The 23,633-nt window shown below is 46.1% G+C and overlaps 1 protein-coding gene and 1 pseudogene across 9 annotated transcripts in view; one reads left to right on the top strand and one right to left on the bottom strand.

The window, feature by feature from the left end:
- Positions 1-1,258: 1,258 nt before the first annotated feature.
- Positions 1,259-23,633, bottom strand: part of LOC147014873 (zinc finger protein 148-like) — a 74,514-nt gene continuing 52,139 nt past the window's right edge. For 6 of the 9 annotated variants that reach the window (XM_085853281.1, XM_085853282.1, XM_085853278.1 and 3 more), the window contains 9 exons: positions 14,541-14,624; positions 12,835-12,953; positions 11,336-12,098; positions 10,731-10,757; positions 9,426-10,078; positions 8,104-8,217; positions 2,338-2,507; positions 2,044-2,124; positions 1,259-1,829 (listed from right to left, as the gene is read on the bottom strand). In XM_085853281.1, the coding sequence (XP_085709407.1) occupies positions 2,064-2,124; positions 2,338-2,507; positions 8,104-8,217; positions 9,426-10,078; positions 10,731-10,757; positions 11,336-12,098; positions 12,835-12,953; positions 14,541-14,624 (1,991 nt within the window). In that variant the 3' untranslated portion in view covers positions 1,259-1,829; positions 2,044-2,063. The remainder of the gene's footprint in view (positions 1,830-2,043; positions 2,125-2,337; positions 2,508-8,103; positions 8,218-9,425; positions 10,079-10,730; positions 10,758-11,335; positions 12,099-12,834; positions 12,954-14,540; positions 14,625-23,633) is intronic. The other 3 variants (XM_085853286.1, XM_085853285.1, XM_085853287.1) reach the window with 3 other exon arrangements.
- Positions 16,002-21,124, top strand: LOC147014875 (uncharacterized; annotated as a pseudogene).

Genomic DNA, 23,633 nt, shown 5'->3' with positions numbered 1-23,633 from the left:
TCCTAAGTGGTTGTGGAGAAAATGAATTTAAAAGCGAATAAAGGTGAGAAAGTGAAGGCCTCGGCCGATGTTACACAACATGATGAAGGATGATTGTGGACGCCTATTACTCAAAGAGACAACTCAAATCTCCTCTTTGTTGTGTTGCTTCTGCTTATCCGGTTATGGGATTTGGGGGACTCTCCAAAAATCAGTAAATTGTAGAATGGCTATTTACAGTTGGTTATCATTCATTTCCCTCTCCCTCATCATCGTGTACATTCACCCTCTTCACCACCAAATCCACAACCAATCCCCCACAATGCAGTTTCACCATAGTGTGTATCCATATGACTCCTCCATTACTCTGTATTTGAATTTTATATCAATACGATTTTATTTTTATTTCATTGCAGCAGAGATGGAATATACAACAAGGATGAACAAAGGCTACCTACCAGCTTGAGTTTCATTTGTTCAAGTGTCAGGTGAGCAGTTGTCCTGGTCGCTTACAAGCATGACCACCAGAGCTACCCTTTCAGTGCTTGGTCTTGAAATGGCCAAGTTCTTCATCAACAAAGACACCCAAACCTCAGATGGTTAATCAAGCCTTACAATCAGATCCGCATTGGAAGATGTAAGATGGCTCTCGAGCCTGAAAGTTTCTGAATTGCAGAAAATTAAAAGGTCTCCAAATTATTTGGAACACAAGACAGTGAAAGTCAAAAAGACAATCACACACAAACAGTATGAATGATAGAACGTGCACTAGTGTGTGGATGAAGAAATACAGACTGTGTCAAAGGATGAAGATGGATGATTGAACGGATTAAACAGGAAATGGAAATGCAACTTCAGGGAATTTCCCAATTTTTGTGGAGACTGTTGCATGTCATCTTTGAAGGGCAGTAGGAGGGTCCATGATTGTATATGAAAGGTAACATCACTTTCATTTAGATACGATCACCCAAAGGCCCACTCCCGCAATCACCCACAGGCCCATTCCTGCGATCACCCACAGGCCCATTCCTGCGATCACCCACAGGCCCACTCCCGCGATCACCCATAGGCCCACTCCCACGATCACCCACAGGCCCACTCCTGCAATCACCAACAGTCCATCATCATGGAGTCAGTGGAGCAGAGTAAGGGGTTGGGAGTGGAGGGGGGATAGTAAGGGAGACATTTCAATGGTTTGCCTATCAGAATATTCCGATTGGAGGATTAAAAAAAAACAAAAAAACAGATGAACGATCATCTGTGAAAGAAGAGTCAGAAGTGATAAATGGTTATTTTATTACAAGACTCGATGTTTTGTGTACACTTACAGAAGTCTCATTTTTAAGCTAACCTGGTAGCAGGAAACGTTTTTGAATATCATAAAAAGGTGGCTCTACAAAGCCGCCCTCCATTTATGTACAAGTCGCCAAATAACAAAACAAAATACAAATACTTTATGTAAAACACTACAGGAGGTAACGTAATTATTAATTTGGTGTGACAAATTCATACTTTCACAAAGCTACATAATTATGGTGGCAGAAAAAAATACTGCCACTTTAAAAGAAGAAATAGAAGCTTCAGCTTCCTCCTAAAACAGCATGTGTGTAACACGAAAGGGTGACGTAAAATCCATTGGGAAAACGATGAACTATCAGGTTTGAACGATGGCCGTCTGATGCAAATGGGGTTAGTCTTATTCAGCTACAATCAACGAAAAGGCCAACACCAAAAAAAGAAAAAAAAAACATTCCAATCCATGACGGATCGACATCTCATCCCCGATGTGGGAGAACAGAAATCACAGCTTGGATGACGCAGGGTCAACAGCAGCAGGCTGGTTGTGGTCGCTGAAAAGAGGAGGCAAAATAAGATTTCAAACACCTGAAGGGGAGGGTCAAATCGCCCGATCGTGTCCCACGTGCATTTCCACGTCCGTCCGCACCCCCCAGCCCTCACGCTGCCAGTCCATATTTACTCGATCTAATGCCATCATTATGTTGTTCTTTGAACTTCTCCGTCCCGTAGCCAAACGAGCATAAAACGGATGCAAAGACGACATACCATGCTGGCCGATGGCGTGTTCAGCGGAGCGTGGAGCGTGCATAACGCAGCATCTCGGCATGATGGTCCTCGGGAAAGGAACTGGACAGCCAAAGGAGACAAGTACGAAAGGAGATGCAATGACCATTACATATTACAGTGTGAAGCTTTGATCAATCTACGTTGTGGTGGATTGCCACAATCATATGTTAAGCAGGTAAAGTTCAATTTCTCATCATTCGTAATGAAAGCGATTCTTGCCAATGGGATTACTCCCCCGACTCCAGGTGCTGCCTAAGATCCAACGAGACGTACCCAAAGCTCTGTGAGGCATTGGTCTGACTCGTGGTGGGCAGTTGGCCATCAGCACTGGAAACCAGTGCATAATCTCCAAATTCTGCACCAGCTAGCTTTCCCCGTGTCCCCAGCTGACCGTTGGATGGGCCTGCAAAGCTTGAAGGGATGCGTACGCCAGCCTGTTGGAACTGTAACACATAGAACAGGGGTAACAAAGCGAGGACAGCAAGAGTGGTGGGTAGTAGCTGTGCTGTGGAAATATACAGTGCCAAAAGAAAGTCTACACCCCCTTTCAAAATTTTTATCTTTTGTTGCCTTCTTGCCTGAAATTAAATTGCATTAAATCAGACTTTTTCCACCTTTATTTACACATCGTAACCCACAACATCCACGTGAAAAACCAATTCTACAAATTTCAGAAAATTAATTAAAAATAGGACTGCCCTTCCTGAAGCTCACCTGGATCAGGAACAGTCACTCAGACGCCCTTAGACCCTGAATTTTTAAATGCCACGAACAGACTTTGATACATCAAGGGTGATGAAGGTTGTGGTCAGGTTTCATCTAAATTGAGTGTGTGTAGTTTTGGAGAAGAGAGAAAATAACAAATTTGGGGGGAACAAACAACCCCAGGAAACTTCCTTAATGAGGGCAAAGTTTGATACGGTCAATAAACTTTGTACAACTTGCGTGATGAAGGTTGTGTTCAAGTTTCATTGAAATTGTACGTGTTGTTTCGGAGAAGAGAGAAAATACCTATTTTGGGGGGTCAAAAAAACCCCTGTAGACCCCTTTAATGAGCACAGATTTTGATGTAGTTGATACACTTTGGTACGTTACGGGTGATGAAGGTTGTGGTCAAGTTTCATTGAAATTATGTGTAGTTTTGAAGAAGAGAGCAAATACCAAATTTGGGGGAACAAACAGCCCGAGTAGATCCCCTTAATGGAAGAGGGAGATTGAGACGTTGGGAATGGAGGGTGGGGGGGATGGACTTGGCGTTGGAAGTGGAAGTGAGTACTTGAGGTTTGGGGCAGTTGAGGACTTGAAGAAGAAAGGGGGAGGGGATGACAGAGTTGGCTTGGGGGAGGGAGGGCAGAGAGGGGACAGAGTTAGGATTAAGGGGTTGGAAGATTTGAAGAAAGGGGGAGGGGAGCACAGAGTTTGGGTGTGGTGAGGGGGGTTAATGACATGGGATTGTGTGTGGGTGTGGAGGGGGTTAGGGACCTAAAGTCACATTTTGGGGTCTTTTTGGTTCTTTTGGGTTCTCAGGGTCATTTGTGTCCTGAGGGGGGGGAAGGGGGTCATTTGGATCCTCTGGGCACTTTGGGTTAAGTATTTCAGGTTACAGTTGTGGGTGATGTCAGGTCAGCTGTCCAACCAATGGGTGAAGAGCGGATACATACATACATACACTCCATTATATAAAGATTATCACATTCCTTTCACACCATAAAGGGCTGCCAAGGCAGTTTTATTGGCAAGGAGTACAGTCCTGGATGGGTCGCCACTCCAATGCAGGTTACCCCCAAATGGTTATTACCCCAGTACACTGGTACTCATTTCGCTGAGCGTGGAAGAATGACAGGCTGAGTCAACCCCACCTAGTGTTAATTCAATGGTTAAAACAGGGGCTTTAACTCAGGACTCTAAGGTCCCAAGCCAGCCACCTTAACTGCTAAGCCAACACCAGGCTTTGAGAATCATTAATCATGATCTAATTTGAAGGGGGGAAAATTGAATTTTTTTTTCTTGCCAATTGGGAAGTGTCCAAGGAAGCCCTAAAGCAGGGGTCGGGAACGTGTGGCTCGCGAGCCAGGTATGGCTCTTTTGATGATTGCATCTGGCTCGCAGATAAAATTGGAGTTTGAAACTTGGAAAGCCCAATATTTCTCGCAGAAGCTTTACCTATAGTTTGAATGGTGTCGTTCTTCATTCACGTGCAGGGCTGAACTTGGCAGAAGGAGAGAAGAAAAAACACCTCCGAATTGTCTGAAGCGGTTTTTGTTTCGTCCAGTCATGCGGCCGACGCGAGTCGTGATTTCGGTTCCTCCAATGACGTGCCGCCGCCGAGACGCGTCACGGAATTCATCTCGACCAATCACGCGCCACCGCTGAGGCGACTCGTGATTTCGGTTCCTCCAATGACGTGCCGCCGCCGAGACGTGTCACGGAATTCATCTCGACCAATCACGCGCCACCGCTGAGGCGACAGCATCCCAGAGTCGGCTGGCCGCGCCGCACCTCTCGAGTATGGCAGCCCGCGCGCAGGCCAGCCAGACTCACTTGGGTCAACATCTCCCTCTCTCTCATTTGCTCAAAGCTAACCCTTCGACGAAGAAGATGGCGAAAAGAAAAAAAGATGAGGAGTATCGTACATTTCAGGACGAATGGGCCGAAGAATTCGCCTTTGTGGAGAGAGCAGGTTCTGTGGCAGGGGTCGGGAACGTGTGGCTCGCGAGCCAGGTGAGGCTCTTTTGATGATTGCATCTGGCTCGCAGATAAAATTGGAGTTTGAATAACTTTTTTTTTTCATCATTTTGAAAAACAGACAATTTAAAGATGCATGCACAGCAAGTGAGCCCACTCAAAACTTTAATCTCCACCAGTTAGCTGGCTTCACATCCAGTCTCCTACAGTCATTCAAAGCACGCTTTGGAGAATTTTGTGAGCACACTCGTCTTTTTGAGTTCATCACCCATCCAAACGAGTGTTCACTGAACACAGCCGACCTGAGTTACATTCCTGGTGTCTCCGTCAGATATTTTGAAGCAGAAGTGGCTGACCTGAAGGCCTCAGACATGTGGGTGAATAAGTTCAAGTCACTGAATGAAGATTTGGAAAGAATCGCACGACAGAAAGCAGAGTTGGCGAGCAAGCACATGTGGACAGAAATGAAAAAACTTCAACCCGAAGACGAGCTGATTATCAAAACTTGGAACGCGCTTCCTGTCACATACCTCACACTGCAGCGTGTGAGTATTGCTGTATTGACCTTGTTTGGATCTACGTATGCATGTGAGCAGTCATTCTCACATCTTAAAAACATCAAGTCCAACCTACGATCACGTCTAACGGATGAAAGCCTCAACGCTTGCATGAAGCTTAACCTCACCAAGTACCAACCAGACTACAAAGCCATCAGCAAATCCATGCAGCACCAGAAGTCCCATTAATGGTGAGTATTATAACAACATTATTTAAAATAATAAATTCAGAGGCTTATTATACTCACATTTCGTTGAATTCAGTCTTAAAATATATTATATGGCTCTCACTGAAATAGATTTCCAAATATTTTGTTTAATGGCTCTCTGAGTCAAAAACGTTCCCGACCCCTGCCCTAAAGTATCGGTTTTTAATTTTGCCAGTGACGTCATACCCTGAAGCCATATTTATCTGAACGGCGGCAAAATGGGAAACATGCTTTGTCCAACCATCGCAGGCTGACCAGGTGTCTTGCATGTTACGGGATAATCCCGTTTCGTACTTTTCCCAGACACCATTTGTGTCTGTGACGCGTCCCACCGTCATGTCCGTGGGGTGTCGATGTCCCTCCCCATTGGATGGGGGATTTGTGGAGGGGATGGGTGTGGGATGGTGGAGGGGAGGGGGTGAGTGTGGGATGGTGGTCGGTATTGTGTGAGGGATGGTGGAGGGGAGGAGGTGGGTGTGGGATGATGGTCGGTATTGTGGGGGGTGATTATGGTGGGGGGGGGTGGGATGTTGGTGGGTATTGTGGAGGGGGTGGGATGGTTGACGGGATATTGTGAAGGTGGTGGTTGATGGGGGATTGGTAGAGGGGAGGGACCCTGAAAGTTTTAGCGTTATAGGTCAAATCCTCTCAGAGGAGTAGATGATACATACATAGTACATATGTTCTCTCCACTACCAATAGATGTTGGTTCATTTGATTTGTAGAAATGTGTTGATAACTGATAATTGTTTTTCAGGTGTTCTTGTGGTGACTGCCAGGGAAAGGCAACAGGTGTATGATTCACCACTCAAATCGTCAGTGTACATGTGCCAGATCGTGTTACAGTTTCCATCGATAGCTGTTTCTTCCGCTTGATCATGGGGATGGCGTCCCTTCTCAATCATGGCAGATAACCACAAGATCTATCCATCTCTGTTGTTTCATAACAGTGCTCTGTGAAATGTTCCGAGAATAAAAGTGAACATTTTGTCGGCCTGATCCACACTCAGGTATTACGGACAACCTCGTGCATTTTCTGGGAAACTCAGGGTGTTTCGGCCATTGTTGTAGCATGAAACCATCTCGGTTTGGATAACTATACAAGCAACAAGGACGCATCGACTCGACATATTTGTAGAGAATCGAAAATAATTTGCCGTTTCAGTTAAATAGTACCACGATGTAACCCGGAGACAGTAAGGATCTGGTGGTCGACTTCATGGCTAATCTGAGGAAGAAGATGATGATTGACTATTAATCACAAATTTACCTGCTTTATAATTCAGAAATCAAAAAAAGACATGTCATATCTATTTTGTGGGGTATCAAGGGATAGACTAGCGTCGAGGTGGTCTTAAAGTTTGGGTTTCCCTTTAATGTACAATAACACAATAAATTGTTTCACTCACTGAAGCATCATGTGGTACAGGGGCCTCGCAGGCACACAGGTTTAATTTTCAAACCTGTAAGCATTCCAATAACTTTCAGAACGATTTATTAAATAATCCCAAACGATGTCGAAAGAGACAAGAATGAAACAACACATCTCCGGATGAAATTGGTGCTAGTGAGGAGGGAAAGGGATTCCTTTCATCACTGGCGATAAAGTCACCGTGCAGTAGCTCGGCTTTGTCGAACAAAGTCACAACATGAATATAGAGCAAAAAAACAGAGGCTGCATCAAAACGTTCGATCTTACAGGGCAGACGGCATGACGCTTTATATGACTGGTTTGGCTGTTCAAATTGATGAAGGTGGAGAGACAATTCAGGAGGATTTAGTGTCTTTCTGCACAGAACTGCCACGCCTCACTACTGCTTCGCCTTCGTTCGTATGCAACACGAGGCTACGGGGTAGCACCATTTGCTGAGTGTGCAGCTGTGACGCTGATGCGATGTCCTCTGCTGGTTAGAGCAGGAATTTGTAATTTGTTCCTGATGACGGTGATAGCTTGTCTACTCTTAACGAAGGACACAATGGGATCGTTAATGTCCACCAACAAATGCCGGCAGACGGGATGCCCGTTTAATGTCCATCTGAGGGACGGCACACGCATTGATGAATCACCCTGCCTGTGAAACACCGCGATGACAGTTTATAGCAGGGTCTCGATTCAAACCCAGGCTAGACAGCTCAGAGGCGAGTGTGCATACCTCTAGGCCATCCTGTCGGCCCTACCGATTCATCAAGCTCCGATCATAATGGTTTAGTGGACTTTGCACTGATTTGCCACTGCTGGGACCGCTGACCTCTTGTGCAAGAGTCTACTCTCCTCCAGAAAGTTCTTTGAAATGCAACGGCCTTAAACAGGGAACAAACATATGACATTGCCCACGTGGGTTTTTATCAGGTGTAAGAGTTATGAAAACGTCGATCGATTGGGCAACTGGCAAAAGAGTTATCTCTTACCAAATGAGCTTCACAACAACCTTGTTGTTGATTTGGTGAGGATATTGCAGAGGCTTATTTTACCCTTTATGTAAGTACATGGCTTGACACCATTGCATCGCAGCAGCAAGACAAGCCTGGAAATCACAACTAACCCTGATCATCTCTATTCGGGACAAAACAACACAAACTGAGCTCACCTGCTCCAAGAAAGTGTGTGCAGGACCCATTCCCTGCAGGAAACTCTCTGGGCCAGGAAACTGAAAAGAGTGAGGAGGGTCAACAAGTCGGAACTGAGACTTTCTGCCGCCCACCTGCAAAAGAGAGGAACTTAAAACTGCAACAGGATCATCTGTTCGACAACAAATCCCAATTTTCTTTTAGTCTCGAATCGGTCACATAGCTCAAGAAGCTCGAGTCCCAGGTTCAAATCCTATTTGCACACAGACCCGCAGCATATCGAATTCCGATGCGGGCTTCCCCCATCACATCCATGGCGATAACACGGATGTAACTTTCTCCATACGCAAGGCAATAACTGCCTCCTTGCTGCAACTTTCACCACCCTCTCCATTACATCCAAAAGCATCCTAACCCATCTCTCATGCACTCAACCCCAGTGCCTTCCTCAACTTCCGTATGCATCACCTCCAACCTCAACTACTTTAATCAATCCCTCACTAGTCCTCTCTGGTCTTCCTCTCCCACCTCCAAACTTGTAATCTTTCTGAAACACCATGTTTTACCCATACGTTATCCCTTCCTGCTCACGGCATGAATAGCTTCCCATACAATTCTCATTTTCACTTACAAAATCCTCCACTCTGCTGCTCCATAACATTTCTCGATCCAACCACCTCCCATTGCCGCTTTTAGTCTGCCAACTCGTGCTTTCACATCCTGAAGCAGCAAAGGCAACTCGTGCTTTCACATCCACTCCTGTTCTTTGGAACCCTTTCTACTGCTCCACCAAATAAACTTTCAAAACAAATCTTTACAGAGATACCCTATAGTTCCTGACAGCCCCCCCCTTTCCCCTCCCGGCTACTATTTTGTCTACCTGTTGTCCGTCCTCACTGCCATCTTACTCGTTTGTCATTCAATATACAATTGACCAAGACATTGGCCAACACCCCTGTTTGGGAAAACATAGTCATAAATGATAATGAGTCCTGCAATTAATGTGAAAGTATGCTGGCACCGATGTCTGCGGGACAGTAGTAATGTCTGTGTTCTGCTTGGAATACATGTACAATCTTTCAAACCCCTTCCTTTCACCCTGCCTGAACCCAACAATCAGCCATCTTCAAAATAAATAGCCAGGTAATGTTTTACAGCAATGATGTTTTTTTACACATTTCAAAAATTCAGAGCCGTAATAATTGATCATAATCATTATTTAGATTCTGTTCAGCAGTGCTGCCCATTTGTAAGAGAAAAAAAAAGTGACAGCAATGTACAAAGAGAAAAAAATAAGTCAATCAAAGAAGAGAGATAAATCAAACATAAGTGAGTGGTAAACCTGCAGTGAAGATGTATCGACACTAACGGCTGGCAGGAAGTTAGGTTGCATGGCAAGTGCTCCGAAGGCTCGTTCGCCTGCCAACTGGAAGAGCGGTTGCCCAGTCGACAGGCGGGCCGTCGAGGTGGGTGCTGGGGGAGGAGGCACCGTGGGTGTGACGCGTGACGCATCTTGTCCGAATCTCAGTGCAGATTGGGCACTTGCAGCGAACACCACAGCCTCTTGCTGTTGCTGCTGACACGTGCGCTCCAAGGTTTGCTGGAGGTATTTGGAGTACTCCTGAAGAATGCTAGATTTCTCTGCGACCCCGACCGCCGGACAAGGAGATGCTGGCACCCTAGTGACTGTCCCACGAGACGTCGTGGAAGAGGAAGCCAGCGCCTTTGGGGAGATGACGGTGGTGGTGGACGACGGCGTAGTGGGAGTTTGAGGCGTCGCGTCCACCCGAGTTCCAGCCGAGCCGGGTCCGCCATCTGCCATGTTGTAGGCCTGCCCGTGAGCGTGCTGCCCGATGCTCGGCTCACCTTTGCTGGCATAGTGATCAAGCAGTGTTTGTAATACTTCATCTGGGATGCTGCTGCCATTTTTGTCCTGCAGACCTTTCAAGTCAAGTCCCATTGCTTGCGAGGCATCCAGCAGTGCACCTACCGAACCTGCACATAAGGTCAAGCAAGAGAACAACCAGGAAATGGTTTTGTTTGTGAAAGAGGGGAAAGCAGATAAAGATGTGAAAAATATGAAGGATAATCAAATCCCATTCCCCACCAAAAATTGGTTTCTAAGCCACGTATTTATTACATACACAGGAGGAGAAACTGAGAAAGGCAAGAGAGGGGAAGAAGGAAGGAAGGGTCGCTGAGCGAGTATGAAAAGGATGGGGCGTGGGGGAGGGAAGGGTTTGGAGGGGATGTGTAGGGAAAATGGGAGGAAGGTTTGGGTGGGGGGGGGGGGAGTAAGAAGTAGGGGAGAAGTCAAAGTCTCCCATTTTTGCATATGTAAAAAATAGATGACCCTGGAAATCTTTTTCAGTAATGGTTCTCAGTAAGGGTTATCAATGAAAAAAGGGGAGCAGGCAAACCATGAAGAAGATTCTCCCAGAACAGTTTGATAGATGCATGCAAACATCAACTGGCGAGTACAAAACAAATTCCAAAACATCATCATTAGGAATAACAATTGCCACCCTATCAGTACTACCAGGGTGAGCTCTGTTATGGTGCAAGCATCTTGTACTACTGGGGAGGGCTACCCCCTACAAACATTATTTCACCCCCAAACAGGCACTGGGGTAGAGAAACGACTTACATTCGAGTTGATTCACTGCTGCCAAATCTGAATAACCACACAGTAAACACGTGTCACAATAACCTTCATTTTAACCCATTCATACCCATTACAAGGTCTCCTGGGCTCGGCACAACAAACGCCATTCCTGTCGACAGGCAAGATCGGTACGAAAATGAAATCAATCAAACAGAAAAAACTACCAAAAGTGGAAAATGAAGAGCTACAATCCTACGCATAGAAAAAGACCTTGGTCACATTGCCCAGTTTATTATTCAAATCCCAGAAGCCGACTCGGCGTTTTCACCGCATGGTAAGACAATCAGATGAAACGATGAGCATGGATCAATGAGGTTCGATAAGATGACAAATCCACGGAATGACTCAACATAGTTTAAAAAATCGGAACGTTACCATTAAGAGAATGTGTAATGGTTGTAGCCAAAGTCAGTGTTTTAAACTCAATAAAGGAAGAAGTCAGTTTTACAAAATTGTCCTTTTCTGGCAGGAGGTCGATTTTCAGCGAATCTTTCAAGGGCACCATAGAACGACGTCTACACTAATCCCCTCTGCCTTTCCACCCATCGTTCAAGAATGTAACATTTTCATTCGCACAATGCACATACCTGTGACACCATCCATGACTCCTCCTTGGTGACCAAGACCCAAGGAAAAGTCTCGATGAGTGTTGGAACTGGCTCCCTGGATATAACGCTTCTTCTTCAGGAACTGCGTGGCATCATCATAGCTGTGTGAAACTTTCCCCCCCCCTCCACCATTGCTTCCACTGTCCACCCCGCCGAGTAGGTCCACATCTCCGGCACCACTGGAGCCCTCCATCAAAGTCCTTTTGTCCATTAACCCAAAACCAAATTTGTTTGTTTCTGCCTTCAGCACAGGAAGGGCAATGGGTTTTAAAGAGCCACTGCCATCCTTTGCCTTGTTGGCTTTTTTGCGCACATCTCCACGTGCATCGCCATCTATCCGTTTTTTGCCCTGGGCCTCCAACAGGTGGTGCTCGGTCGACTGGACGGCGAGCTGCGATAGATCCACCGTGAAGCCATCTGGGACAACCTTTTCCAGGGGCAAGTGCTTGGGCACTCCATCCAAGCTCAGGTCACTCTTTCCCGGTTGCTTATCGCGAGCCACCAACTCAGTCTTGAAATCAAATCCTTGTACGAGCATACTCGTCGCCACAGCCGCCGCAGCAGCGGCTGCCGCCTGCTGCGCCTTAGTTAGCCTCTTCTTCTTTTTCTTTGGCGGCGCCATTCCGCCAGCACTGGCATTCATGGAAACCCCGACCTTCTTATCCTCAGTTCCAGTCAGACCCCCACCAGTACCGTGGCACATCCGCCGGTGTTTCAGGAGCCTGTCAGATCGCGCAAAGCACTGGGCAAGGAATCACGATGAAGAGGTGGCAACAAAAAGGATACATGTTAAATGTAACCAAAAAAATAATGATTTCATAATTATTTAACTCACCATTACAAAGCTAGAAAAGAAAAATAAACTGTTGCAAACAACACTATCAATGAAATAAATAGCACAACGCAGTGGCATCATAGTTCATGATGCACCACGTAATTAAGATTTTTTTTAATTTATGAAAAATCCAAAAACTTCAACTACCAATATGAGCAATAATGTTGGTAATTTAGGTTGCAACCCCAAAAGTTGTGTTTATGTTGCAAACCAAAAGATTATGCTCAGGTCACCCTTTTCCGGTTCCTCATCACGTGTATGGGTCGCACTCCCTTTTTCTTCCCAATTCCCACATACCAACAACAAAATACGAATGCAACAATGAAAATAACACAGCAAAGCCTTCTTCAATTGGGAATGGCTCGGTACGATCGGAAATTCTCAAACCGAGAGTCTCCGATCGTCATCGTTATGGTACAGGCACAGACTGCAGGGATTCAGAGACAAAGTTTCCAAAAGTTATTTTGCCCAAAACAAATGCAAGCTTTGCCAAAATTGTCAGTTACACCTGTGCAGGAACTCAGACCATAATCCAGGGCAGCCAGTTGTAAAAACAAAAGTACAGATCGATCACTTCACGAGAAGTTCAATGCACAACAAACAAACAGTCACACCGACCTCACCACCCGCCGCGCTGTCAAACCTGCAAGCAATATTCACACTTGTACGGTTTCTCTCCACTGTGGGTCCGCTTGTGCCGGTCCAGGTGATACTTCTGTATGAACCTCATGTTGCACTGATCACACGAGAACGGTTTCTCACCTGAGGATAAAGCCCACCATGGAAGGATGTATGGGAGAAGGGGAGGGGGGAGGGGGGAGGGTACAATTTTACTTTGTCAATTGTCAACATTCAACATGGATTGGAATCAAAAGTACAAACAAGCCCATTAAAAGTACAGTTGAGACCGATTCAGGACAGCTAGAGAGCTTGTCACTCACTGCTGTGACCCAGTGTTCATACCCCAGCTCACACCCAAAAAGCAATTGTATAATGTCCAAGGGCCTTTGATTTTAAGTTGAACTCATTTTAGATAGCGAGACTTAACTCGAAGGAAAGGTACACAGTTAATGAAAGCTCCACATCCTTTATGTAGTCTAATCAAACGATCTTTAAAAATGGGAAGATGCTGCATTAAATGGTAGGCGGTGTTTTCATCAACGTTCATATTAGTCATCCACGCGCCTATCACTAACGCAGCATCGACGTGTTTGTGGAATTCATCGAAGCATCGACGCATTTTACAGCCAGGTGGGTGAGAATGGTAATCTTCCATCACAGGTAACTCTTACGCATGACGGCAATGCACCAGCGAATGTAACCAATCCCATTTTGCATTCAAACACTTCAATTTTTGTTGCAAGGCCAAACCCTCAAATATCTTTGAATGTGGTCTGAGAAGTTAAAAGACTGACATAAAAAGAATAACTCAAATCTTATTAAAGTAAAGCCGAGAAATTTGTTGAGGCGTGATTGGTCAAACAATTTTAGAAATCTCTGAACATGAAAATGGATCGTGCCATGTCACCCACCGTGTGAACATTCTTTCCTTTCCTTCAACTGTTGCACTTCCCTGAACAATACCATTCCAACAGTAGGTCTATGCAACTCTGTGCTACAAGTGAGATCACTCAATTCAAAACAAACGTAAAACACGAACAGAGGGAGCCAGGGACGCAAGCGGGACGGAGGCAACAGGAGATAAAGAGCATGATGTGGCGACGGAACGAGATCAAATCGGTGTACCAAGCGGTGGGGCAGCACGGGTCATTCATTTTGATGAGCATGATATTGAATAAAAGGTTTGTAACAAACTGGGTGCTTATTTTCTTTATTCCTTCAAACAGAGGGAAAAAGAAAATCCATTTAAAAGCAAGTGCAGAGAGCCATTAAAAAACAAACAAACAAAAAAAAGATGAAAAAAGAAAGGTAAACATCAAAAAATATGTTCATCATTTAAAAAAAAACAAACAAGAAAAACCCCCTCAACTTAGATATAAAAACTGTACGTGCAGACACACGTGTACACGGACATGCATACGTACATACATGCACATGCACACACAAAAAGCAAAGCAAACAGCAGGGCCAGCAAAAGGCTGTTCAAATCAGCCATTAGCTTTTGCAGTAACCATTGTACCCGTTTGCAAATAGAATTTTGAACCAAGCGCTTTGCAAATGGCACATTTACCTCGAATCAATCAGAATTGAAGGTTCTCCAAAAAATAAATAAATAAATAAAACATCCGTCAATTTAGGCAGCTAAGATAGAGCGTTGATGGATGGCCATGCTGTAAGCTTGGAGACCGTTGGAGGATCGAAAAAAATATATATATAAGGTAAAGTTACCGCTGTGAATTCTCTCGTGCCTTTGGAGCAGATACTTTTGCACAAAGCTCATGTTACACTGGCTGCACTGGTACGGTCGTTCACCTGAGGAACCGGCGGGAAATCAAAGGTTACTGCAAAATATGCACTGCATGTTCAACAGCACTTCTCATTCAACCTCAATTAAAAATTCTAGCAAATGCTGCATAACCACTCACGATATGCAACGGAGGCGAACACATGCTCTTCCTCTAAGAACGACAAGCGAAGATGCGTCTCTGTGGCCGGTGGTTTGCCGATTATGATGAAGAAGATATCAATTTGAGGGGTAGATGTGACGCACGACATCTTACCATGAGACTATTATCAATTTAGCATCAGGATAACACAAATGAGTCGGAGAGGGAGAGGGGGGGGGTTGTGATAGATGGGGATGCACGCCCACCCCTTCCAGGCAGTGGATTCAATGGCAATTAGGAATATTTTGGTACACAAATATTAATATACACCCAAACTTAGGTGTCATCTATCCATCCTCGGATACATCAAATCACAAAACAACCATGACTTATTTTGAAGAGAAACATAACGGCACGAGTCCGAACATCCCTCGAGTGCATTCGGGGTAGATCCGCATTGATCAATGGTAGAAAGAGAAAATGGGAAACAGGAGGGGGTCTCCCGCCCCGTGGCCAAGAGTGCTGACCTCGGGTTTCCCTCTGATCCCCCAATCTCACCTCCCAGCACCTCGAGTGCCTCGCTCAGGTTTCCCCCTCTCCACTGACTGCCCACCTCGGGTCTCAAACTACTTCATCCTTGAGCGCCTCCCTCAGGTCTCCCCCAGTATCCTCAAAAAGCTCCATGTGGGCTTCATCGTCCAGCCGCACCGCATGCATCCTCGAGAGACTTCCTCAGATTTCCAGCCACATCCGAGAAAAAAAAACTCCTGGTCAAACACCTACCCAGCGCAGCAAGTGTCCACAAAATTCCACCCACCCGAGATAGTGTCTCGAGTCTCCACCCCCTTATTTGCCCGCGACCCAGAGATCCTCGCTCGGGTCACTCTCCCGCAACCCAGAGATCCTCGCTCGGGTCACTCTCCCGCAACCCAGAGATCCTCGCTCGGGTCACTCTCCCACAACCCAGAGATCCTCGCTCGGGTCACTCTCCCTCCATCCAGAGATCCTCGCTCGGGTCAATCTCCCTCCACCCAGAGATTCTCGCTCGGGTCACTCTCCCTCCATCCAGAGATCCTCGCTCGGGTCACTCTCCCTCCACCCAGAGATTCTCGCTTGGGTCAATCTCCTGCAACACTTGGGTCACTCACCAGTTGAGTTTACCATTCCAAAAGTATGCCTATGCATCACTGTGCTAGAAGTGAAACGACTCAATTTAAAACAAACAGAGGGCATGAACAGAGGGAGCCAGGGCCGCAAGCGGGACGGTGGCAACAGTAGAGAAAGGGCATGATGGGGCGATGGAATGAGATCAAATCTTGCATTTCTGTCCTTGACAAACACGGCCGGTGTACCCAGCGGTGGGGCAGCACAGGTCATTAATTTTGATGATCAAGATATTTCAGAAAAGGTTTGTAACTGGGTGCTTATTTTCTTAATTCATTCAAACAGGGAAAAAATCCATCCAAAAGCAAGTATAGACCATTTATAAACACAATACAATCTTTTTATTATGAGCTGAGAGCCAGCAAAAAAAAATATTAAAAAAAAATAAAAGGGGAAGGTAAACATCAAAAATTGACAGACACGTGGGTCACTCTCCCGCCACCCCGAGATATCCTGTCAGGTCAGTTACATGTGACCCTCTGTCAGCCAACTCGCTCGCTGGCGGCCCCAGGACCCTCCGTCGGCACGCTCGCACGCGGCCCCGCAACCCGTCGGCCCGCTCGCGTGCGGCCCCGCGACCCCCCGTCGACCCACTCGTGCGCGGCCCCCCGTCGGCCCGCTGACATGCGGGCCCTCGTCGGCCCGCTCGCACACGGCCCCACGACCCCCCGTCGGCCCGCTCGTGCGCAGCCCCGCGACTGGTGTCACGACCTTCACTCGAGCCCCTTTTTTTGAAACTTTTAGATAAAAACACTGTGAGAGGGAGACGATGTCTACCTATTATATCAGCGACATTTCTTCTATCATAATTAATTACATCACACTTACGCTATTACATTTATTAAGTATATAACTGCACTACACTACACTCAGCATGATTAACTCATTGAAGCCATTTCTGCAACAATATTATAAAAGACTCAGTAAGTGGAATGCTTGACAAAGGTATATTATTTTCTACAAATCTAGTACAGTCAACCCCCGCTTCATCGCGGTTCACCTATCGCGCCCCCGGTTCATCGCGGGTTTTCCATTGGAACGTAACTAATTTTTTTCTGCGGATTCCCCCGGTACATCGCGGCAATAATATATAAAATATAAATTATTTAAGCAATAAATTATAACGCGTGGTGCTCGACCAGTCACACAACGCACGAGACAAAATTTCGCTTGTGAACTTCGAATATTTTCTACGTTTTTTTCTCCAAGCCCCACGATGCCGCCCAAACGCCCTGCACCTTCTAAGGCTTCTGTCAAGGAACCGAAGCGCCAGAGGAAGGTCCTGGGACACTCCAGGAGAAGGTTAAGGTAAAGGTGCTCGATATATGCTTCGGGAAGGAAAAAGGTTTGCCGCCGTTGGACGAGCACTGCTCATACCCAGCACCTCAAAACCGACCAGACCAGACTAGTCGATCTCCGGCACCTCAAACCCAATCACTGCCAAACCAACCAGACCAGACTAGTCGATCTCCGGCACCTCAAACCCAATCACTGCCAAACCGACCAGACCAGACTAGTCGATCTCCGGCACCTCAAACCCAATCACTGCCAAACCAACCAGACCAGACTAGTCGATCTCCGGCACCTCAAACCCAATCACTGCCAAACCAACCAGACCAGACGAGTCGATTTTTTGGGGAGGCGTCCATTCATCGCGAATTTTCACTTAGCGCGGGGAGGTTTGGAACGTAACCCCCCACGAGAAACGGGGGATTACTGTATAATATTCATCACAAAAAAAATCAAAATGAGTTAAATAGGAGAATTGGATGGAAATCTCATGGCCTAAACTTGACCAATTTGCTACAGAATCCTCAGAAAATGACCTAGTAATTTGAAAAGGACTTGATGTTCAAAAGGAAGAAAGTTGTTTTTGGAGCAATATACCCCGAGAAAGTCAAACACATCAAGTTTAGTTTCAGTTAAGTCTTAGGTTCATGTTTAGTCTAAATATTTTGTCAGGTCTCCATTTGGGATTTGCACCTTCGTTGAAATAGTGGTATTGAGTTTTTTTATATTACTGCTGTGCCATGTTTGGCTAGCTATGGTGGAGGGATCTCCTCTTCCTGCCATAGGACTATTGGGAAACAATCAAAATAGTGGGGCAACTTAGCTAAATATAACATAACAATTGTGCATTTTGTGAGGAAAGCACCAAATTTGGCAGACTAGTCGCCTATCATATTATGAACAGATTTGGATATTGGGCCATCTCAAATTCAGCCGCTGATGGCTGTGGCAGCCATTTTTCAAAATGGCCGCCAGTGGTTACTGTTATGACACATATCTGCTTTACTGGAGAGGAATGCAGGTTGATAGTGAAAGTTTATTTACTAATAAAGGTCCAATAATGGTCAAAGAAAGTAACAATTTGATTTGGTTGAGAAAAAAAAGTTAGAGTGGACTAATTAGTCTTATTAAGACACAGATTCTGAATGAAAACCAATGATAAACATTCATAGCACTATTGGCTTGGCACATGGTAGTAGAAGTGGTGTGCGTGCATATTGACCCCGGAATCGCGCACGGTTGAGTTGCCAGCTTACACTTGTTGACTCGATTCATTGTTATTTTGTTCTGTGCCCAAAGAGTTCTCTATGATATCCCATTGTTAACCGTAGTTCATAAAGTTGAGTTTGGTTTGCGGGGTGCAGTTTGGTCATAGGATTATCTCAGTCACGGATTACCGGGTTACGAGGTTCTGCATGTATTTCCGTTCTGCCTTCACGGCGCCAGTTCCAGTTTGCTACTGAGTGAGGAAGTTCTCTCTTCGTACAAGCGTGTTGGCGAGATATCTTTACCATGATAACTCGTTAGTTTTCGGGTTATCTTTGTTCGATTGACGGCAATGCCAAACCATTTGTAAGTAGTTTTCCATTCTAGTTTCCATTTTCATGGCGAAGCTAATTCGTTTTGGTCAGTTTGTTAAGTAACCCTTCCGTTTTCTGAAACTGCGTTTTTATTGACTCTTACAGTCAATCACAACACATCTCAGCAGATCGGCTCGAAGTAACCTGAATATGGATGAATTCGGTCGTATTGGGAATGAAACCATGTAACTCAGATGATGGGTGTGAATTGTCTATGTGCCGTCACCAAAGCAGATTTAGTGGAAGTAGCCAGAGAAGTATGGTGAAGAAAAGATGGTAGTGATGTTTGGTGGGCTCCACATCGAGATGGCCGCCCTGAAGACGCTGGGCGACTGGCTGCGAGGAAGTGGCTGGGTACAAGCCTTGGTGCAAGCTGAGATTGCAACGCCAGGGACAGCCGACTCCTTCCTGTGAGCTGCCGACGTCACCTGCACAAGAATAGCTCAACAAATCACTGCAGCGGCACTGCACATCCTGAAACACCGTGCGTATGAACGCCACTGTATGACGTATTTTGATGATGCAGAAGACCTGCCTGAGTTCGAAGAATGGTGTCACCAGAGAGGAGAAGACATTCCCAACTTTCAGTATTGGGCAACTGTGCTGGAACTAGAGATGTTGGTACTGGTCTACGTGTATTCTCTGCGGCAGGCTTCATTCACGATGTACCTTAATGCCGTGACGGAACTGGTCCCATGGTTCCATGCCTTAGACCACACACACTATGCCAGGTGGGTCCCTGTTCACCTGAGGGACATGATTGCACTCCCAATGAAGCACCCAGATGTAGCTAGAGAATTTATTCACTGTACAGAAGATGAAGAACGTGTTCTCTTCGATCCCAATCAACCAGGCACATGAACAGAACAACGCATGCATCAAAGGAGATGGTGAAGCAGTCAGCCTCACTGATAACCCAAGTGCCCTGCGGCGTTGGATGATTGCTGGGCCAGAAGTTGCCAGGGCCATAGAAGAGTTCCAAGAAGGCCGTCAACACTGGGGGAGGCGAGAGGACACACGTCATCACGACGAGACACCAAGTGTGCAAACCTCTTTCACCAAGGATGTCCGTGCCCTTGTCAGCGTCATAGAAGAGCTTGGCAACCCCTTTGAGGAAGAGAGCATGGATCTGGTTGTCCTTGACACAAAGGAAATTGCAGGTCCTGCTGCAGTTGAGAATGTCAGGAATGTGAAGAGGATTGGCCAACAGCAGTTCCAGGCTTTCACCAGAGAATGCCTGGTGGAAAGGACCAAGCCAATTGATGATGCAATTCGTCGGAACAAGCTGAAGGTGTTTAGCACTTCCACCCTGAGAAGTGTGAGCAAAGGGAAACAGCAGCTGGCCTCTCTCAGGAACGACGTGGCACTTTTTTCATGGCTCTACATTGGTTGCCAGACGAGGGATGGAAACCTTGAAGAGTTATTTCGTCATGAGAATCAAGCGTGTCCTCCAGCTTTCTCTGATGGAGAAAGTCTCCGTCTAGGTACGAAGAGTGATCTCCTCAAATGCTTTGAAGAGTTCTCCAATGCCTAATCAGATGCTCCTGATACCACCAGCCTAGTTCTTGATGGGGCAGTCATTATCCAGATGCTGAAGCCTGCGGTAGCCAAGAACTTTTATGACTATGCCCAGGATGTCTTCATACCGTACCTGTCAACAAAGCTTCAGACTGTGTCACGCCTGGACCTGGTCTGGGACTGCTACGTTGCAGATTCACTGAAAGGCAGTGCAAGATCAAAGCGTGGAAAAGGAGTGCATAGACGCGTGGTCGGAGCAGCAATTATACCTGGAAACTGGCAGAACTTCCTCCGAGTGGACACCAACAAGACCGAGCTGTTCAAGTTCCTATCAGAAGCTATCTTCAGGTGGCTTGACCAGGATGACAAGCAGCTGGTTATCACTGATGGAGAGGCAGTCTTGAGCAAGCCACCGCTGCTAGACCTGGCCTTGCTCACCCCATGCAGCCACGAAGAAGCTGACAGTCGAATGTTGTTGCATGCATCCCATGCAGCCAACCATGGTCACCACAAGATACTGATCAAGACAGTTGACACCGATGTTGTGGTGTTGGATGTGTCAGTGGCCCAGGGACTGCAACCAGAAGATGAACTGTGGCTAGCATTTGGCACTGGGAAGAGTTTTCGGTACCTGGCTGCCCACGAAATAGCAGCTGGCCTAGGACCAGAGAAGGCACAAGCACTCCCAATGTTTCATGCTCTAACTGGGTGTGACACTGTATCTCGCTTTGCTGGACATGGTAAGAAGACTGCTTGGACAATCTGGACTGTTCTGCCAGAACTTACAGACGCACTGCTGAAGCTATCCTCTGCAAAGTGGCATTCCAGACAATGTCATGCACACCATCGAGAGGTTCGTCATATTTCTCTATGACAGAACCAGCACGTGCAACGACATTGACAAGGCCCGGAAGAAACTCTTCGCGAAGAAGAACAACGTGCAGCTGATCCCGCCAACCAAGGCAGCTCTGGAGGAGCATGTGAAGAGGGCGGCCTACCAAGGAGGCCATGTGTGGGGTCAAACACTACTACCAATGCCAGAGCTGCCTCCTCCATCCAGCTGGGGCTGGGTCAAGAATGACGAGGGGGTGTACGAGCCACACTGGATGAAGCTACCCAAAGCAGCCCACACCTGCTATGAGCTAGTATCGTGCAAGTGCAAGAAGAGCTGTCTGAAACGTTGTGAGTGCAAAAAGGCCACACTTGAATGCACAGCTTTGTGTGTGTGTGAGGGAGAGTGCTCACAAAATTGAGTAAATATTAACAGAGCAGACTGTCACTGATTCAGAACATTTAAATTAGACATCTCTCGATCAATTTCTATGAGTGAGATGTCGGTATTCATATGAATGAGACGCAGCCCATGATTCGTTTGCAACCATGCTCAACAACCACTGACTTTACATAAGCGATGTTGGTATTCATATCAATCAGACACAGCCCTTGATTCGTTTGCCACCATTCTCAACAACCAATTTCTATGAGTGAGATAGTCGTCCGGTACAACAAATAATTAGCAGCCATCTTGCAAAATGGCGGATATCAATAAACTTGAGGTGGCTGCAGGTTATGTTTTTCTTAATTCAGCTTTTAATAAATAAAATGTTCAAACCAATGTTAGAGTGAAATTATAGTAACCGCTAGGAGCCATTTTAGAAAATGGCTGCCACAGCCATCAGCGGCTGAATTTGAGATGGCCCAATATCCAAATCTGTTCATAATATGTTAGGCTACTCGTGTGCCAAATTTGGTGCTTTCCTCACAAAATGCACAATTGTTATGCTAAGTTGCCCCACTAAAAGGGCTGTTACAAAAGGCTTTCTTCCATTATCCAGGGCCACATTCTACGTGTAGAAGAGCTCTCAAAGACACGTGCGACACAGTTTTAAACACCCCATGCAACTGCTAATAACGTGGTGACAAGCCATTTAAGGCCTTGATATTGTAAAATTGATGTGATAAATAAGTAAAAACTATCAAAACTTGGTCATACTTTCTGTACGGTGATCCTGACAGGAGGCAGTCTTCCATCCCACAATGCATTGCCACCCCACTTTATCTACAACTTTCAAATACACAAAGCATCAGGCAAGTAAATTTGGGGCGGAAGTGGAAATGCCAGCGGGCATTTTGTCCAAGATGTGTGCACTATCAACAAGTTGTGGCTAAAGCAACTTTGATGAAGACTTCCAGGAAATACCTGGTATATTATTGGATTACAGCAATCGCAAAGGGAACTCAATTTAACAGTTCATGGCTTCAAAATAGACAAACACCATCTATTCGATGAAAAAGTGTCAAAATAATAATTGGAAAGATACAAGGGATGGGGAAGACAGCTGACGGGTTCCAGAAAGCAAGACAACCATCATTTGATGTTTTCTTTGCTTTGATTCCTTGTGAATCTTTGGATTCAGATCAGGTCACTCTGCCTTGGACATGCTGCTCCCACTCTCCCAAAAATGGATGGAGGCCTTCAAACATTACTGCCCTGCACAAAAAGGTGCTAAAACAGATCCCTGCAACTACAGATCAATCAGCCTTCTCCCAATCATCAGCAAGGTTATGGAATCCATCATCGCTTCAGACATTAAATCCTTCCTCTTCTTCATTGGCTTGATTTCCGATCATCAATTTGGTTTCAGACCAGGTCACTCTACCCTGGATATGTTGCTTCTGCTCTCCCAACAATGGATGGAGGTCCTCAATGCCAGACATTAAATCAGATCCATATCCCTGGACATATCGCGTGCTTTTGACACGGTCTGACACCCTGCCCTGCTCACCAAACTCTCTTCCTATGGTATCCAAGGCCATCTCCACTCATGGCTCACAGACTTCCTCTCCTGTTACAGTCAACATGTGGCCCTAAATGGAGTTCTTTCATCCCCTTTTCCTGTCCAGGTTGGAGTTCCTCAAGGCAACGTTCTGGGCCCTGTTCTTTTTGTGGTTTGCATCAATGATCTCTCCGACTCTCTGGGAAATGCTCTGTATCTCTTTGCTGATGACTCCACCCTCTGCCATACCATCTGTCATCCTTCAGACCGGCAAGCAGCAGCTTCTTCTCTCACTGCAGATCTGGATAAAATCATAAACTGGCCCAACACGTGGAACATGTCTTTCAATCCGGATAAATCTCACACTCTCACGATGTCTCTCCGAAAGCACTGTTTGGAAAACCCCCGCATCCACTTTCTCAACAATCCTCTGGAAGAAGTCCTTTCTTTCAAGCTTCTGGGTCTCACGATCTGCAATGATCTTTCCTGGGAAAGCCACATTTCCAACCTGGCCTCCAAAGCCAGTCGTCGACTAGGAATCCTCCATCGTGCAAAGTCCTTCCTCGGCCCACCTGAGCTCCTGACCACATACAAAGCTTTCGTCCG

The sequence above is a fragment of the Eptatretus burgeri genome, chromosome 13 (genome assembly GCF_056783735.1).
Source record: "Eptatretus burgeri isolate ZD-2024b chromosome 13, Ebu_testis_v1, whole genome shotgun sequence".
In the NCBI taxonomy this organism is placed as follows: Eukaryota; Metazoa; Chordata; class Myxini; order Myxiniformes; family Myxinidae; genus Eptatretus; species Eptatretus burgeri.
This window is presented reverse-complemented; position numbering and strand designations above follow the sequence as displayed.